Below are 15,053 nucleotides of genomic sequence, written 5' to 3'. Positions count from 1 at the left end.
TTATCCTCCAGAGCTGCACTCACTATTCTTCTGGTGGAGTCACTGTGTACATACATTACTTATCCTGTACTGATCCTGAGTTACATCCTGTATTATACTGCAGAGCTGCACTCACTATTCTGCTGGTGGAGTCACTGTGTACATACATTACTTATCCTGTACTGATGCAGAGTTACATCCTGTATTATACTCCAGAGCTGCACTCACTATTCTGCTGGTGGAGTCACTGTGTACATACATTACTTATCCTGTACTGATCCTGAGTTACATCCTGTATTATACTGCAGAGCTGCACTCACTATTCTGCTGGTAGAGTCACTGTGTATATACATTACTTATCCTGTACTGATCCTCATTACATCCTGTATTATACTGCAGAACTGAACTCACTATTCTGCTGGTGGAGTCACTGTGTACATACATTACTTATCCTGTATTATACTCCAGAGCTGCACTCACTATTCTGCTGGTGGAGTCACTGTGTACATACATTACTTATCCTGTACTGCTCCTGAGTTACATCCTGTATTATACTCCAGAGCTACACTCACTATTCTGCTGGTGGAGTCACTGTGTATATACATTACTTATCCTGTACTGCTCCTGAGTTACATCCTGTATTATGCTCCAGAGCTGCACTCACTATTCTGCTGGTGGAGTCACTGTGTACATACATTACTTATCCTGCACTGATCCTGAGTTACATCCTGTATTATACTCCAGAGCTGCACTCACTATTCTTCTGGTGGAGTCACTGTGTACATACATTACTTATCCTGTACTGCTCCTGGTTACATCCTGTATTGTACTCCAGAGCTGCACTCACTATTCTGCTGGTGGAGTCACTATGTACATACATTACTTATCCTGTACTGATTCTGAGTTACATCCTGTTTTATACTCCACAGCTGCACTCACTATTCTGCTGGTGGAGTCACTGTGTACATACATAACTTATCTTGTACTGCTCCTGGTTACATCCTGTAATTTACTCCAGAGCTGCACTCACAATTCTGCTGGTGGAGTCACTGTGTACATACACTACTTATCTTGCACTGATCCTGAGTTACATCCTGTATTATACTCCAGAGCTAAACTCACATTTTGCAAGTTTTCATGCTTATTCAGCATCAGTAGAATGTGCTCTAAAGCAGCGCATTTTGGGAAGTAAAGGAGAAATTAACTGTCCCTCCGCATTATAGGAGCTCCAATAAGTCGTTAGGGTTAGGTTGACAAATCTGTCCACTACTTCCATTGACAACCAGCAGAATTATGAATACAGCTCTGGAGTATAATACAGGTTGCAAGTCAGACCCAGGGATGCACTGCACCCCCAAAGTTACGGAAGCTTTTCTGTAGAACATATAAGGCTATACCTAGATATAAAACCTGTAACATTGTGTCCACAGGCAGACGTATCGTAATGTAACGGTGACAGCTTCAGGATCCATAGTGAATATATATATATTATGGCAGATCCCTACGCTTCTTGTACATGGTTGTCAGAGCGGTGTGTTTACGGGGGGAAGGACAGGTAGGGGCCTATATACTAGTGATCTCCGTATGCCATCCCTCTGGTAATAAACAGGTTAAGGCGCCCGCGGTGCGCTCCTCCGGCGCTCTCATTTTCCGCCGTCTCCAGAGCTTTGTGGGACTCGGCGCTCAGTAATAACCTCCATGCTGGAGACTGCATTTTTCTAGGCTGCTAAGATACTTTGGAGTTTAAACCTACGTCAGTCCGGCTTATAACGGAGTTTGTGATCTGCGAGGGAAGCCTGCGGCCGGATTAATGCCATGCACGTACTAATGCATTTTTCGACTGCGACGCTAAAATGGCAGCGCGACTTCGCTTTTTTTTTCCCCCCCTTGTAGTGTTGACAGGACGAGCGTACACAACGCATCTGTACCCAAAAATAACTTTGACCATAGTTTTGGCATCCCCGTGAACGGACCTGCCAAGGCTTTTCAAGGAGCTGGCACGGATTCTGCAATCAAATTCTGTCACTTCCAAGGGAAACCACTAGATCCAGTCCTTTCCGTGACCTCACATGCCGGAGTCGCGTTACGGCGAGATCAAAAAAAAAAACGCTCTGAACTTTCTATGCCTCACGCAAAGCGGAGGCCGCAGGATCCGAGTCCTGGGCAGGAGGGCTGGCGGGTGTTGGGCATTGTTAGGAGGAAGTAGTGAGCCCTCCAGAGCTGCGACTCCTCCTCGTGCAAAATCAAGGACAGGCGTGCGGAGCGGATGACCTTGACGAGGCAGGTCCCATGGTAACGGATATGCATGCGTGTGCGCCGTACCCCGGTCACCTGTAACACCTGTTTATCTGATGGGGTAGAAGGAAAACTGCGAGCGAGAAGAAAAGCAACATCTGATTGCAGCGAGATCTGGAGAGTGTAAGGGATACAGCGTTTACATTACAATCACGGGAATCTACGGAGATCTGGAGGCGAGCGAAATACAAAGCAGATGCGTGAAAAAGCACAAGCGGAGCGAGGAGAATTGCATGGATGGCAACTCCCTATTAGAGCATCACACGAGCGTATGCGCATTCGCGACGTGTTTTTACGCATTGGGCGTTGCGTATTTGCAACTGCAGTTTTTACCGTACTTTTTGCACGTGCAAGTCGAGATGGAAATTCCGCGAGGATTCCATTTGGCGCGGGTTTGAAGTGGCTTTTCCTCCTGTGGAAATCTCTCCCTGTAGAGAAAGGAGAGAGTCCGCAGCGGAAACGGCGATACAATTGAGATTTCACAGATTTGAGTTCCCGCGCCGCACGTCAGTTTTTGCGCGGCTTGTTGGCAGCGTGTGAACGAGATTTTTGCAAATTTCATCCGCTTTGCTGCTTAGTCTCGGGGTTAAACATGCATGCGGAAAGTCTGCCCCGTGTGAACACAGCCTTACCCTGGCGCTTTTTACCGCTGCGTTTCAAATGCCGCAATAATCGTGGTAAACTGCTCCCGTTGATTTCCTCGCAGACCTGAGCTCGATTTTTGAGCGCTGTCTGTGCTATTTTCGTTCGCGGTCAACGCACCCATCAAAAATCGGACATTCCGCGATCTTTAAATCGCGCACTCTTGGTGCAAGCGGAAAAAAAAAAAATCACTCCAGTAAATTAACCCATTAACCCTTTCCAATCCACTGTCTGACCTCTGAAGACATTATGATTTAAGGCTGTACAGCTCCGATGTTGGAAGACATCAGTCGGGGTTCTCTTACTGTATATTGCCAGCCTTTTGCTGTCGGAGCCTATCCAACGTGTCACCTCATGCAGTACTGGCTTTAGCCAGCAGATAGCGACATTGTATAACGGCAGAAAAAGAGTAAGCCCCCTAGGAAAGCCAGGATACAAAGTGGATTGGAAAGGGTTAAAAATAATGGGTTTTATTTGTGTCCGAGTTCCATGCATCTCGCTATACAGAATTCTTGCGTGTAAATAGGGTTGATACACATGAGCGATTCTTCTCTTGGACCGAGAGTCCGGGATCGAAAAAAACACATCCTATTCTGTCCAAGGGTCCCCTATTATTTCCTACGGGGCTCGGTGTCAGACTGGCATCACATTTGACGGACACTGAGAGGCTGAGACCGCCCACTTGACAGAAGCCTAGTGCCGACTCCATATGTCACCGAACTCAGCGCAGACAAACGAAGGAATCCAGAAGAAAAAGGAAGCTGGCGTGGAGAACGCGGCTCGCCCCGCTGATCAGACGAGCGATAGGTGCCCATCAATGGCGCTGATAGCTGCTGGATGATAAGATGTTGGGGATTCTTGGATATACATAGAAAAATGCTATAAAACCCACTTAGACCATGTTGACATCTGCTTTTGCAGAAAGTGAAAAAACAGAACAACAGCCGGAAACAGATCTGTCCTATGATGGAGAGAGCCCATTGCCTACACCAGCCTGCCAAATGGAACTGGACACCTTTCAAAAGTAGGATTTATTTCCATATGTTAATACTTAATGGGGCTACTTTGGCCCCAATGACACTGGATGTTGTCCGTGGCATACATCAGCTGGTATTTCCCTCCATTCACCCTGCAAATGTCTGGTGATTTCTCTCAAAGATAGACTGTGCTCATATTTCCTGACCCGATGTTCCAGTTCATCCCAAAGCTGTTCAGTAGGGTTCAGGTCAGGACTCGAGGGACATCCACACCCTCAAACCAACGTAAAACAGCGTTGATTTGTGACTAGGCACGTTGTCTTGTTGGAGGTATGGCCGACCATTCCTGGAGTATTGCCACATTGTCGGCAGCATATTATTGTCTAATATATCAGGGTATACCTCCGTGGTCATGGTTCTTGTCACTACAACCAACGGACCGAGGCCATGCCACGCAACACATCCCCAACCATAATGAAACATCTGCCGCACTTATCTGTTGGCACAACACACTCGGACAAAAGACGTTACCCAGGATCCTCCACACGCAAGGATGTGAAGATGGAGTCACTATCGAATAACAATGCTCCCCACACCATTGTAGACCAGTAGATGCATCTTCTTTGTGAAAACTCACATTTGCAGGATGGATAGAGGGAAATACCAGCTAAAGTGTATCAGACGTTAGTAGAAAATATGCTACAGAGAGTATCTGCTGTCATTAGGGCCAAAGGAGCCCCACTAAGTATTTACATAGGGAAATGAACACTACTTTGGGGTCTTGCTCAGAAGTCCACTTACTTTTGGCACATAAAGTATTCTAGGGTCTGTCCGGCTTCCATCATGCCCGCCGGCATTCTCCTGGCCGCACTATTTCATCTGGGATTCTTACACTGAAGGCTTCGAATAAAGCTTCCAATACAATTGTGAACACGGCCTTAAAGGGGAAACGATCTTCACGACGGAAGCCCAAAAATACGTCCAGATCGGTTGTTTCTGCTCGGTCCTCAACTTCCGGTCTTGCCAAAGTTCCCATTATATTCCGTGGTGGAAAAAGGGACCAAATTATCGACCCGGATTACTGAACATATGTCATTTATGCAAAATACAATACCAGCAAAGCTTCATCCAACATTGGCGCAGGTGGCGGGGATAAACCTCGCCCCTTTGAATTCTACCCCTATCCATACAGTGCCTGCACAGTGAAAAACTATGCCCGTACCCGGGCAGAGGGGGCCACGAATCGTTCTAAGTGAAGTCAAATTAGACACGGTTGATGAATACTTTTTGGGGGGGGGGGGGGGGGGGGATTTTCTTCTATTGGTCTTCTAAGTAAACCCAACTTTTTCACAGCAGTCTACCAAACTGCTACAAAAGAACGTGAGTGATGCCAGTGCTTCCGAGTGAACGGGCTGGCATCATGCCCCTGGCACATTTATTAGCTGTATTGTGAAATATTACTTCAACCCAAAACATGCCAGCCTCTATTCTAAGTAGGTGACAGTGCCAGTCTGGTGCCATCATTAGGAAATGACGTGTAAGTACCCGTCCCATTCATTCTTCCCTCCTGAGGGTTATGACATGAGCATTTGCATAATGGGGGGGGGGGGGGGCAGGTTTGAACATGCGAAGGGAAAAGGCGCAGGTAGCGTAATAGACATTCATGAACCCTGATAAGTAGTGCGATAAGAGGCGAGAAAACATGAAAACAGCCAGAAAGGAAACAATCAGCACTGTCAAAATACAAACCAAACCAGAGAGATACATTTTAATACTGATCCAATGACAAGGAGCTGATAAAGCAGCACCAACCATACGTTCCCAACTTGTGCAGCCCAGTTTACAGAGCCCCATTCATCCTACTCCTGAACAGAATGCGAACTGCAGTGAAGACTGGCACTTTACACAGAACATGGAAAATGTAACAACAGAGCAAGATAAGGGATATCCCAGTCCTATAAAGTGGTGGCATGTCACTAAGATGATTAGTGGGGTGTCCGACCTCTGACCCTAAGAACAAAGGGGTTCCAGGCTAATTTCATGCCGTAACCCCTTCACAGCAGAATTGAGCGATTGCAACCACATCACTCCAACCCTTCATTCTCAGGATGGGTGGGGGGCCCAAAGGTCGGCCCCAACCGATCATAAAGGCACATTGGATGGTACATGGATGGAGCGCCCGTGTGTTGTGCCATGCGAGTTGCACTTGCATTGCCTAACAAGACCAGACAATAAAGGCTTCCATAGACCTCAATAGAAACTTTTGCAACTTTCTAGGTACTTTGACTACAGAGTTCCTCCCCCAGATTGGCTCTACGGCGCCATCCTGGCAGCTGCTGGCGGTCACCCGTCATCCCCAACATGGCATCTCATTGTCACTATCACGTAGCATCTAGTCGGTTAATTAGTCCTCGATCAGCAGGGTGGGGGCGAGGACGCAACAAGTCTCCTTCTGCGCTTCTAATTATATCTCCTTTTTGCAGAACAAACTTTGGCGATTTCATCAGCATCTGCGATTACACGGAGAGACCGCCCGACCCGTCGCCACTCGTCTTATCAGGACGGGCACACGTGATCACCAGGCGCAGCACCGCTACCACCCCAGATGTCCCAGGAATGCGGGGATACATCTGATGAAGTGGTCGTCCCACGAAAACAAGTTACCCCTACCCACAAGATAGAGGAGAACTTGTTGATCAGCGGTTCCCCCCTCCCCCCCCTCTACCCCCATAGATATCAAGAACAGGGGTCAAACATCCGCAATGGCAGTGATTACACAATTCAATGGGACCCCTGGAGATGACCGACTACTTGATCTCTGCCATCTCCAGCAGTCCCATTGAAATGAATGACACGGTGATGTGCGGCTGCTGCTTCATTCATTGTGGGACACTCCGGACCCCTCTCCTCGGGGTCAGTGGGGCCCCTAATGATCTGGAGATGACAATTATGTGTGCCAACTCATCTCATCATGTACTTCAATGAAGTACACATACAGCTCATCAAGTTCAATAACAGCTGTGTAATGCTTTATTTGACCTGTGGGGGTGCTGCAGAGAAACAGAGCACTTGCTGTCCAGCTCCCTCTGATAGTGTGGGACATCTGTACATTGCCAAGGATAGGCCATCAATAGCTAAAAGTGGGATAACCCCTTTAAAAAGGTATGGTCGGTCATCAATAGTTTACAACCGATCTGTAGGATAGGCCACCAATAGAATATCGCTGTGGGTCCACCGCCTGGGATCCCCTCTGGGTCAGTGTGCTCATTCACTGAGCTGATTTCTGCAGGAAGTTGACAGCTCCGTTCTCACTGCAGTGGACCAGCTTGGTATTACATGCAAAGCTTCGATTCACTCAACGGGAACTTTGCACGTAATACCAAGCCTGCCCACTGCAGTGACAACGGAGCAGAAATCAGCTCGGTGTAGAAGCACACTGACCCAGCGATCAGCTGATCAGAGGAGGTCCCAGGGGGCAGACCCTATTCAATCTACTATTAGTGGCCTAATCTGCAGATAGGCCATCAATAGTTTACAACTGTACAACCCCTTTAAAAATTCTTGCCCCGTACAGAAACACGAGGGGCATCACATTTAGCGCTGACCATTGTGATCTTCAGTTGACAACCATCAGGAACTCCAGAACCCCCCCCCCCCCTAACCCCCATGGGTCACAACTTTTTCGGGAACTTTTCTAGGACTCCCTACAAGCTCCTGACTTCAGGCGTCGTGCCCACAGCTAATCTCATATTATACTCTTACAGCTATAATACATCAACTGCCTACAGAGGACTGATCCGCTCTGCTCACTCTCCTATAGCTAGACATAAGAAGGCAAAGCTAGCAGAGCGCCTATAGAGGCATGATCCTATAGAGAAGAGCGCCAGCGGCTGATCTCCAGGCTCCTGCAACTTGGGGTTCCCCGACTGATGTCTGCCGGTAACTCCCAGCAGCCGGGGCTCAGCATCCCGGTCACTTCCTGGCCTGTCGGGAAGCAGCTCAGGCTGGGAAATCTGGGGGAGGATTCCTGCGGCACCACGTAGGACGTGACCACCATGATGGCCGTCACCCAGCTTTCCCAGTAACAGATCCAACTAAGGGATTCTTACAGGTATATACTATATACTGCAGGGTGACCCGGCCTCAGGAGGTAAAACGTCTTCTAGGTGACAGGTGAGAAGAAGATATTTTATGTACGCCTAAGTTAATGTAGTACTACCCAAAACTAGCCGAGCAAGTCGCCCGTCACGTGAAAACGAGCGGGCAAACACCTCGGGGGCAAAGCCTGGGGGGTGAAGACTTTAGCAATGATCCGGGGTCAGATGTGATCAGGTTGTACGTTCTCCAAGGCTGCTGGGACTTGTAGTTCCGCAGCCACCGCAGAGCTGCACAGCCTGCTGGGACTTGTAGTTCGGCAGAGCCGCACAGCCCGCTGGGACTTGTAGTTCGGCAGAGCCGCACAGCCCGCTGGGACTTGTAGTTCGGCAGAGCCGCACAGCCCGCTGGGACTTGTAGTTCGGCAGAGCCGCACAGCCCGCTGGGACTTGTAGTTCGGCAGAGCCGCACAGCCCGCTGGGACTTGTAGTTCGGCAGAGCCGCCGGCGAGCACCGATCGTGCTAGAATATTAAGATGCTTTCACACTTAACGGTTTTTCGTGCACAGTCAGCGTTCGCTCGCGCAGCCCGTTTATTCGCTCCTTCATTTTGCGCAACGACTGACCGATCGCTATTTCAACCGAACGATTAGCGATCGCGCCGATGTAGAATATTATGCTTGTATGAAATAAACGATAAGCGGACGAATCATCTTCCGCCGTTCGATCATTCGCCTTGTTTACGTTTTGCGTCCGTTGCCGTTCGTTTAAACGAGTTTTGAACGATAATCGTTCCGTATAAAATGCCTTTCGTTCCTATTGGCCCTCCGATACAGGAATTAGATTGTGAGCTCTTGGGAACAGACAATGATGAGTCGTTACAACGCAAACAAAAACGCCCCAAGTATGCGACGCACGCAAAACACAAACGCCTGACGGGAATATCAAGCGGCGCCTCTTCACTCTTGTACCAGACTCTAACCTACAGCATCCCGGCGGCTGCAGAACTACAACTCCCAGCATGCCTGCAAGTTGTAACGGGTATTGCCAGGATGCTGGGAGTTGTAGTCTTTCATCCATCACTGCGGCTGTCACGTCTGAAAGCAGTTTTTTGCGGCGGCATCACAGTGAAGTGGCACACAGGCTTCGCTGCAAGTCCACAGGCGCTTCTTAAAGGGACAGTAACAACGGCCCGATCCCGTGCGGCGCACAAACAGCAAGCCTATCCAGTCTAAGGGGCAACGATGCAGTTTCCGGACACTGACGGTACCAGGAACCAGGCAGAAATCTTCTCTGGAGCTGAGACTTGTGGTTCTACAGGGAGCCCTGCTCAGTAACGCCCCCCGCTGGCAGGAGGCATCATTGTGACACATGACAATCATGGCAAACCAGACGCGACTTCGATAAACGCTTCACAGAAGTCGCCGCAAAGTCGGACAAAAACGACAACATGTGACCAGAATGGCGGCTGCAATCCGAGGCGACCCTTAAAAGTTGCCAATTCAAGAAGGCAAAAAGAGTGCAAGCCTTGGAGACAAGGAGGAAGCGCCCCCTGCAGGTCACCAGAAAACACCCCCCTCAGAGGTTTACAAGCAGCTTTGTTATGTTCCCAGAATCCTTCGCGGCAACCAAAGTCAGGAGCAACAAAACAAGAGCCACAAGTGAGCACAATGGCGCCCGGTCACCGCGGGACCCCCAACCACCACCGCGGCCCCAGCTCACCTCTAGAGTACAAGGATTTCGGGGACTCAAGGTCAAGGTCGGCGCTGAGCAGCGATATGAAGTCGGAGGGCATGGCCGCCCGGGCCAGCAGGAGATGCGCGGATGAGTCGGTAAGTCCCGGTGTCCGCTCCGGTCTCTAAACACACTGACAGGAACCGACGGCACGCCCCCCTACTGACAGGCTACTACGCAGGCGCGGGGCGGGGCTTCTCCGCTGAGAGACCGTTCCAAGGAGTAGGCGGGGTGAGCGTTTCTAGGGGGCGTGAAACCAGAGCCAACACGGTAGTGACGGTAACTAAGGGCGGGGCTGAACGTGACGTGCTCTGACGTATTTACGGAGGATGACGTAGGTAAAGGCTAGAATGTATTGGCTCTGGGGAAGTCTAATGACGCAACAGTCACGTGGTGTTGAGCACACGTGACAGCGCTGGAAAGGAGGAGCTTATTGTTAATGCAGTTCTATGGAAGGGGAGGAAGATGCTGCTGCTGGAGTTACTACTGGGGAGAAGGGACAGAGGAGAAGGGGGCAGTGGTACAGTCAGGTGTCCTGTTTGGGGGGCAGTGGTACAGTCAGGTGTCCTGTTTGGGGGGCAGTGGTACAGTCAGGTGTCCTGTTTGGGGTCTGTCCCATGGGTGCAAAACCTATTTGTAGGCTCCTGGTGGAGAGAAGACATGTGACTCCACTCAAATAGATTTTCTTTCTTCCTGTGTTTACATTTAATTATGGCTGCCTGCACAGAAATGGATTTGTGCTGCGGAATTCGGGGCCGCCGTTCGCGCCAAATACCGTTCGCAGCGTGCTATGGGAGATCTATTCTTCCTGCACGCGAGCGGAAAACAACCCGGGTTTCCATGAGCAGAGGGAAAAAAAAAATCGCAGCGTGCGCCATTTTTATGTGGATTCCGCACAGACGGCTTCCATTGAAGTCAACAGAAGCCATCCGACGTGCGGCTAATCGGCAATCAACATTGCGGACAGTTCGCGGATTGCGCGTCATAACTGTGCATGTCCGACGGCTCGCCCTCCGGACCATCTGCAGTACGGCAGACCCAGATTGCGCTTGCGGGTTCTCGGAGGGTCACGGCGAGCCCTGTCGGACATGTGCAGTACAGATTTGGGGCATGCTGCGATTTGTTTTTTATTACCTTCCTCGCAAGCAGAAATCGCAATTGATTTCTGCTCGTGTGCAGGAAGAAGGATGTTACTTGCTACAGATCAGTGGTGCGGACGCCCACCGCAGATTCCGCAGCAAGAATCTACCCGTGTGCAGGTGGCAGAAGACGATAAAAGACAGGTGCGCGGGGTCAGAGCCGGGATCCACTGTGGGCTCCCACATGAAGAATCCGACCCTGCTGTGTGCAGGCGGCCTATCCGTTGTATTCGTTTAACCCTTTAAAGATGCAGATACATAGAGTATACCGCAATACTATAGTACTACATTATACTGTGTGTTCACAGGCGATCTATTAAAGCGACACTCCAATCCTGGACAAACAAAGATGGCGGCAGCGCTCCTCTAATGCACCTTTTGTATCGTTTGCATCCGTAGTTTAAAGGGGTTGTCCCGCGAAAGCAAGTGGGGTTCAGCACTTCTGTATGGCCATATTAATGCACTTTGTAATGTACATCGTGCATTAAATATGAGCCATACAGAAGTTATTCACTTACCTGTTCCGTTGCTGGCGTCCCCGTTGTCATGGTGCCGTCTAATTTCAGCGTCTAATCGCCCGATTAGACGCGCTTGCGCAGTCCGGTCTTCTCCCTGGTGAATGGGGCCGCTCGTGCTGGAGAGCTGCTCCTCGTAGCTCCGCCCCGTCACGTGTGCCGATTCCAGCCAATCAGGAGGCTGGAATCGGCAATGGAACGCACAGAGCCCACGGTGCACCATGGGAGAAGACCTGCGGTCCACCGTGGGTGAAGATCCCGGCGGCCATCTTAGCAAGGTAAGGAAGAAGTCGCCGGAGCGCGGGGATTCCGGTAAGTACTATCCGGGTTTTTTTTTTAACACATGCATCGGGTTTGTCTCGCGCCGAACGGGGGGGCTATTGAAAAAAAAAAAACCCGTTTATGCACGGGACAACCCCTTTAAGGCCGGATTCACACGGGTGTATCTGCGCATGCAAAATATAAGTGTGCAATACGCAGTGAATAGAACCCACTGATTTCACATGCGCGTATTTTACTAGCATAAGTCTGTCATGCAAAAAATAGCATTAATAAAAATAGGCTAATCAGCCATTTCAATGTACGGACTATGGCTGCAGTCTTTTTTTTTTTTGCGCATGCAAAAAATACAGTCGAAACCACAGTAGCGTGCGCAAAAATGCAACCTCCGATGTGCAAAAACGCGGGGCAAATGCGCACACACTGGTGGTAATATGGCCTAAGATGTTACTTGCTGATCACATGGGCAGCAATAGCCAATCAAAGCAGGTGTTGTGTCCTACTAATAAATACTAATACACAGTGTGCATCAGGTAGTCAAAGAAGCTGGAGTGGCCATCTTTGTTTGTCCAAGAGCGGAGGGTCACTTTAAGACCTGCCATGGGCATGTTTTAATAGGCAAACATTCATGACTCCCCCGGCTCCCATGACACTCAAAGACAACAGACGACCGCCATGTGTGGAACCGGTCTTAAGTCCACGCAATTTCTGATTTGTCCAGATTGCATCGCCACATGATCGTTTCTGCGCACAGATTGAGAAGGACTGGTGATGGAATGCAGCCTTGCCGCACGCCATTCTCAATTCCAAACCAATCTGTTGCTCCTTGGTTGTTGTAAAGCGACTAGAGATGAGCGAGCGTACTCGGAAAAGCACTACTCACTCGAGTAATTTGCTTTATCCGAGTATCGCTGTGCTCGTCCCTGAAGATTCGGGTGCCGGCACGGAGCGGGGAGCTGCAGGGGAGAGCGGGGAGGAACGGAGGGGAGATCTTTCTCTCCCGCCCGCTCTCCCCTGCTCCCCGCTGCGACTCACCTGTCAGCCGCAGCGGCACCCGAATCTTCAGGGACGAGCACAGCGATACTCGGATAAAGCAAATTACTCGAGTGAGTAGTGCTTTTCCGAGTACGCTCGCTCATCTCTAAAAGCGCCCTTATAAGCTGTTCAGTATGTTCTGGGACGCCCCTTTGCTTCAGACACTTCCAAAGCTTGTCATGTTGGACGCGGTTAAACGCCTTGCTGTAGTCGATGGACACATGTACACGTCCTTCTGATACTCCCGGGTCTTCTCCATGATCCAGCGCAGGTTCGCCATTTGGCCTCTGGTGCGACATCCTTTGCAGAAGCCAGCTTGAACGTCCAGCAGTTCCGCAATGCGCTTTAGTCTGATTTTGCTCACGTGAGGTATGAGGGCGATGGGGCGGTAATTAGAACATTCTCCAGCATCACCTTTTTCTGGAAGTGTGACGGAGACGGATCTGGTCCAGTCTTTGGGCCATGATTTGGAGCTCCAGATCTTTTGACATGGGCCGGTTAGACCGTGACTGACACTGGTATGAACAGTTCGGCCGGTATGTCATCAACGCCCGGACCTTTCCTGTTTGGTAGTTGTCTCAGGGCCCATGTGACCTCTTGCTCCAGAATGCCCGGTTCTTGTTCTACTTGATACTTGATTGACCCGATGTTCGCTACGCGGACATAAAACTTTACACAAGTGGTTGTTGTGAACTCCTAAATCTGCTTGGTTCGGTGATTATTTAGAGCGTCACTTTGTATTTAGAGCAGATATCCAATATAAAAAAGCCTACAGGTCTCTCTCTTTGTTTGTTTTTTTTCTGTCTGTCTCTTTCTCTGTTTGTCTCTCTCATTGTTTGCCTCTGTTTGTTTGTCTCTCTCTCTCTATCTGTCTTTCGTTGTTTGTCTCTCTCTGTTTCTGTCTGTCTCTCTCACTTTCTGTCTCGGTATCGCTGTTTCTTTCTGTCACTCTCTCTATCGCTTTCTCTGGGTCTCTGTATCACTCACCCTCTGTCTGTCACTCTTGTTCTGTCTGTCACTCTCGTTCTGTCTATCTCTGTCTCTCTATTGCTATCTGTCGCTCTACGCTCTCTCTGTTTCTGTCTGTCTATCGCTCTCTGTCTGTTTCTCTCTGTCGCTATCTGTCTCTCTATCGTTCTCTCTTTCTATTGCTCTCTCTCTCTCTCTGTTTCTTTATCATTCTTCCTCTGTTTCCCTATTGCTCTCTTTCTGTCTGTTTCTCTGTTGCTCTCTTTCTGTCTGTTTCTCTATTGCTCTCTTTCTGTCTGTTTCTCTATTGCTCTCTCTGTCTGTCTCACTATCCATCTCTCTCTATCGCTCTCTCTCTATCATTTTCTTTCTGTGTTTCTATAGCTCTTTCTCTCACTGTCTGTCTCTACCGCTCTCTCTAACGCTCTCACTGTGTTTCCCTATTGCTGTCTCTCTCTCTGTGTCTCTATCTCTCTTTCTCTCACTGTCTCTCTATCACTCTCTCTGTCTCTCTCGCTCTCTCACTCTGTCTCTCTCTTGCCCTTGGTTGGGCAGTTTATGGTGCAGCTTAGCAGTGGATGTTGTGTTGTTTAGCAAGGCTTCACTCATTGCAGCACATGCCCTTAAGCTCAGCAGCGCCGCCCATAGACGTAACATTGTAACTTTCACCCCACCTTGCAGTCCCTGAATGTATTAAACTCGCATGTGATGATTTTCCGGCGGCGGTGAGCGTGTGTGTCATCTAATGACCCGAACATCATCCACCAAAGTTACAGCAAAGGGGGCAAAGTGTGGTGCAAGAAAAGCATGTAGGCTTATCTATATTAGATATGTGATCCAACGGGTTGTCCGCCCGATTGTCTACAAACATCTCTGCTGTTTCTTGTCACCACCTATGCTTCATAATAAACTTGTTTTATTATGATAAACATAAAAAATACTGAACGTAAGAAAAAACTTTATTATTCATCATTAAAAAACATCAAGACAAAACCCCCCAAACATAGTTGGTATCGCCGAGTCCATAAAGACCAGTCAAAATAATGTATTATTTATCCACATGATGAACGTCGGCAGGAAAAAAAAATACCCAACACCAGCATTGCACTTTTTTGCTTACCCTGACGCCAAAAAAAAATTTCCTATGAACACCAAAGTAATCCAAGTAGAAACAGCCCTCACATAACCCCATTGGCAAAAATATGGCGGTAAAATTAAGGTGACTAGATTTTCCCAGGGTCCAAGTGGGAGTAAGGGGTGTGGTCAGGGGCAGGGCTTATCATAACATATCATTTTTCTTTTATCGTTCTAAAAAGTACAGGGACGGTTCAAAACAAGACAGGCAGCAAATTCCGCAGCATTTCTGCATCCAAAAACAGTCAAAATACATATCAT

At 49.0% G+C, this 15,053-nt stretch overlaps 1 protein-coding gene across 3 annotated transcripts in view; it reads right to left on the bottom strand.

Moving 5' to 3' along the window:
- NFAT5 (nuclear factor of activated T cells 5) overlaps positions 1-15,053 on the bottom strand; it is a 117,582-nt gene that overhangs the window by 90,288 nt on the left and 12,241 nt on the right. Inside the window, exon 1 of one of the 3 annotated variants that reach the window (XM_066584137.1) lies at positions 9,710-9,878. The exons of the other annotated variants lie outside the window; for them this stretch is intronic. Coding sequence (XP_066440234.1) covers positions 9,710-9,782 — 73 coding nt within the window. The 5' untranslated portion in view covers positions 9,783-9,878. Of the gene's footprint in view, positions 1-9,709; positions 9,879-15,053 lie in introns of those variants that run through there. 3 annotated transcript variants of the gene reach the window in all.

The sequence above is a fragment of the Eleutherodactylus coqui genome, chromosome 11 (genome assembly GCF_035609145.1).
Source record: "Eleutherodactylus coqui strain aEleCoq1 chromosome 11, aEleCoq1.hap1, whole genome shotgun sequence".
Lineage (NCBI taxonomy): Eukaryota > Metazoa > Chordata > Amphibia > Anura > Eleutherodactylidae > Eleutherodactylus > Eleutherodactylus coqui.
Note: the sequence above shows the minus strand (reverse complement) of the source record. Positions and strands in the feature narration are given on the sequence as shown.